This window comes from Mercurialis annua, linkage group LG4 (assembly GCF_937616625.2).
Source record: "Mercurialis annua linkage group LG4, ddMerAnnu1.2, whole genome shotgun sequence".
Classification (NCBI taxonomy): Eukaryota; Viridiplantae; Streptophyta; class Magnoliopsida; order Malpighiales; family Euphorbiaceae; genus Mercurialis; species Mercurialis annua.
In genome coordinates this window covers 15,929,371-15,931,965 of record NC_065573.1, presented here as the reverse complement: position 1 = coordinate 15,931,965, position 2,595 = coordinate 15,929,371, and the positions used below count along the sequence as shown (strand labels likewise).

Sequence of the window (2,595 nt, the reverse complement as noted above, 5' to 3'; positions counted from 1 at the left end):
AAAAATCCATCGGAGTTCTTCGAGGAAGATCAGATCCATCGAAGAACGATCGATTTCTGATGATTTTTTTATTTTTATTTTCATCGAATGGTTTTTATTTTATTTTTCCCAAATCGACTTATTTTTTGTGTAAAGGGTATTCTTTTACGGTTTTAAATTTTAAAAAGTTATCGATAATTATTATAAATTAAATAAAAAAATTATTTGTATTTGTTGAATTTTGTGAGAAAGGGCTTTTTTGTAGTATTAATAACATTAACGTCTAATTAGAATATAGACTAAAAATAAAAAATTATTTTTAAAAAAAAATCAAATGAAAAGAGATTAATTAAATGCTTTGGGGTAGAGTTGAAATACAAAAAAACTAAATAAGGAGATAATTGATTTTTTTTTTCTAAGTCATGGTGCAATCTTGAAAAAAAAAAGAGTGAATTTTGAGTAATTAAGTCTTTGAGATAAGTAAATAAACCAGGTTTGAAGTCTCATTTTAAGCATCAAGAGTAAAATTAAATTGTTGAATTCATGAAGTTTGATGTGTGTCGATGTCATTACAAGATCATCATCGTTAGTTATATTATTTTATCACATTATTTTTAATAAATAAATTAGCGATGAGAGATATTCTTTGTGTATATATACATAAGTCATGATCATTTGCAATTGCTCAACAACATTAGGTTTGTTATTAAGAGTAATTAATCCAAAAAAATGTTAGCATTATCTCCTCCTCATATATTTCCCAACTTTGGATTTCCTTTGGAAGAATCCATAGCTCATGATCTTATTTCTTACTTCTCTACAGAAATTCACCCTACTCCTAAAATTTCTTCTGATCATGCTCAACAAAATTTATTATTAGATCTTGATCATCAATCCACATCTTTTACAGCTTGTAATAGTGGTGGTGATCCTAACACAAATAATAAGAAGCTTAATCATAATGCGAGTGAGCGTAATCGTCGTAAGAAGATGAACGCTCTCTATTATTCTCTCCGATCTCTAATTCCGGCTTCCTCTAATCAAATGGTATGTGTTCTTTTTGTATAATTTTTTCAATAAATTAAAAATAAATTGGCTTTTAAAAATTTAGAATTTATTTGATCTAAGTTTATAAATCTCTATATCTATTAGATCTTCATATATAAAGTTAAATTTAATTGATCTTACCACATAAATTTATGGACCTAATTGATATTCTTTTGTAATTTTCATTTCAATGGAACTTATGTTGTAATCAATTGGCATGCTTTAAATATAAATTTAGGTGTGTCTATGTGAAAAAGCAAAACCTATGTATAATTCATAGTATAATGACACTTCCAGCCAATGAATTTATACAAATGGTTCTGCTTGCAAATTTCTTTCCATGCTATTAACCACTCAATAAAAATTCTAAAAGGATTAAATAATCAAAATGTCATTAATTTTCGGAAATGATCTCGAAACATTCGTGAGTTTCTTACCACAATAACTGTTTCGAATTTGGTTAAATATACATCGGTTTGAATTAAAACAAATTTTGTCAAAACCCAAGGTCCCTAAATTTTTACCTTTTTTATTATTAGATCTTCAACTTCACTTTTGTTTAATAAAATTCCCAAACTTTCTATTTTATCAATAGAGTTGGTAGATAAATCTTACAATTATCATAAAATTGCAGAAGAAGTTGAGCATACCGGCCACACTTTCGAGGGTATTGACGTACATACCGGAACTACGAAAACAATTAGCGATATTAGTCCGAAAGAAGGAAGAACTTTTATTCGAATTATCGAAGCAGGATCCAGTAATTATGAGTCCTCAAATTAACCGAAGAAAAGGAACTAATCTATCGGTAGTATCCGCTAATCAACTTGACAATGAAGAAATATTTATTCAAATTTCCACACATAAAAATGTCATCCATAGTTTATCAGAAATTTTGCTTGTTTTAAAGGAGGAAGGCCTTCTTTTAATTAATTCTTCTTCCTTTGTATCCTTAGACGGCAAGGTCTTCTACAATTTACATTTTCAGGTACATTTATCATTTCATTAATTATTTTTGAATGAGTTCATTAAATTCTTTTCTAATATTTGAACTTTTGGATTTACAGGTGGAACGGACCTATAAATTGGACAGTGATGCTTTAAGCAAGAAGCTTGAATCTTTATATGAAAGTAGATAAGAGTAGTTGTTCATGTTTGATGACCTAATTGTCAATTATGTAAAGGAAAAATATGCATATTTACATTCGGGTCATATATATCATCTTTTCGATCTTTGCCAAATATATTCATAATCATTTTGGATCTCGTGTGCCGCGATTCTATACATCTATGTGTTTAGAATTAATTTTACATGGCAGGTATAACATCGCGCTACATTACCTCTAAACTAATTGTATGTATATTCAATAAAGGTCGAAAAAATAATAGTATATATGACACGATTTTAAAAATATTGTTTATTTGGCAAAACAGCTAAAATTATGGATAAATAAATATATTTTACCTTTGTCTTAAGTAAATTGTATAAGAGAATCTTCTTCTCGTTTTTTCTTTAGAAAAACTGGATTGAGTTTGGTAGATATTAAAGTATTGAATTAAGCAACGGAG

At 27.8% G+C, this 2,595-nt stretch overlaps 1 protein-coding gene across 1 annotated transcript; it reads left to right on the top strand.

The window, feature by feature from the left end:
- Positions 1-625: 625 nt before the first annotated feature.
- LOC126678860 (transcription factor ORG3-like) lies at positions 626-2,289 on the top strand. The gene is made up of 3 exons (XM_050373775.2): positions 626-1,026; positions 1,661-2,014; positions 2,094-2,289. The coding sequence occupies exons 1-3, from the start codon at positions 709-711 to the stop codon at positions 2,163-2,165; spliced, it is 744 nt and encodes a 247-aa protein (XP_050229732.1). The 5' UTR covers positions 626-708; the 3' UTR covers positions 2,166-2,289.
- Positions 2,290-2,595: the final 306 nt, after the last annotated feature.

What these genes read in the sequence shown, in the direction of transcription:
- LOC126678860 (XM_050373775.2), top strand. Translation starts at nt 709, where the DNA reads ATGTTAGCATTATCTCCTCCTCATATATTTCCCAACTTTGGATTTCCT. An exon ending in CGGCTTCCTCTAATCAAATG is followed by an intron (nt 1,027 to 1,660) that starts GTATGTGTTCTT and finishes ATAAAATTGCAG; the next exon opens with AAGAAGTTGAGCATACCGGC. An exon ending in TCTACAATTTACATTTTCAG is followed by an intron (nt 2,015 to 2,093) that starts GTACATTTATCA and finishes TTGGATTTACAG; the next exon opens with GTGGAACGGACCTATAAATT.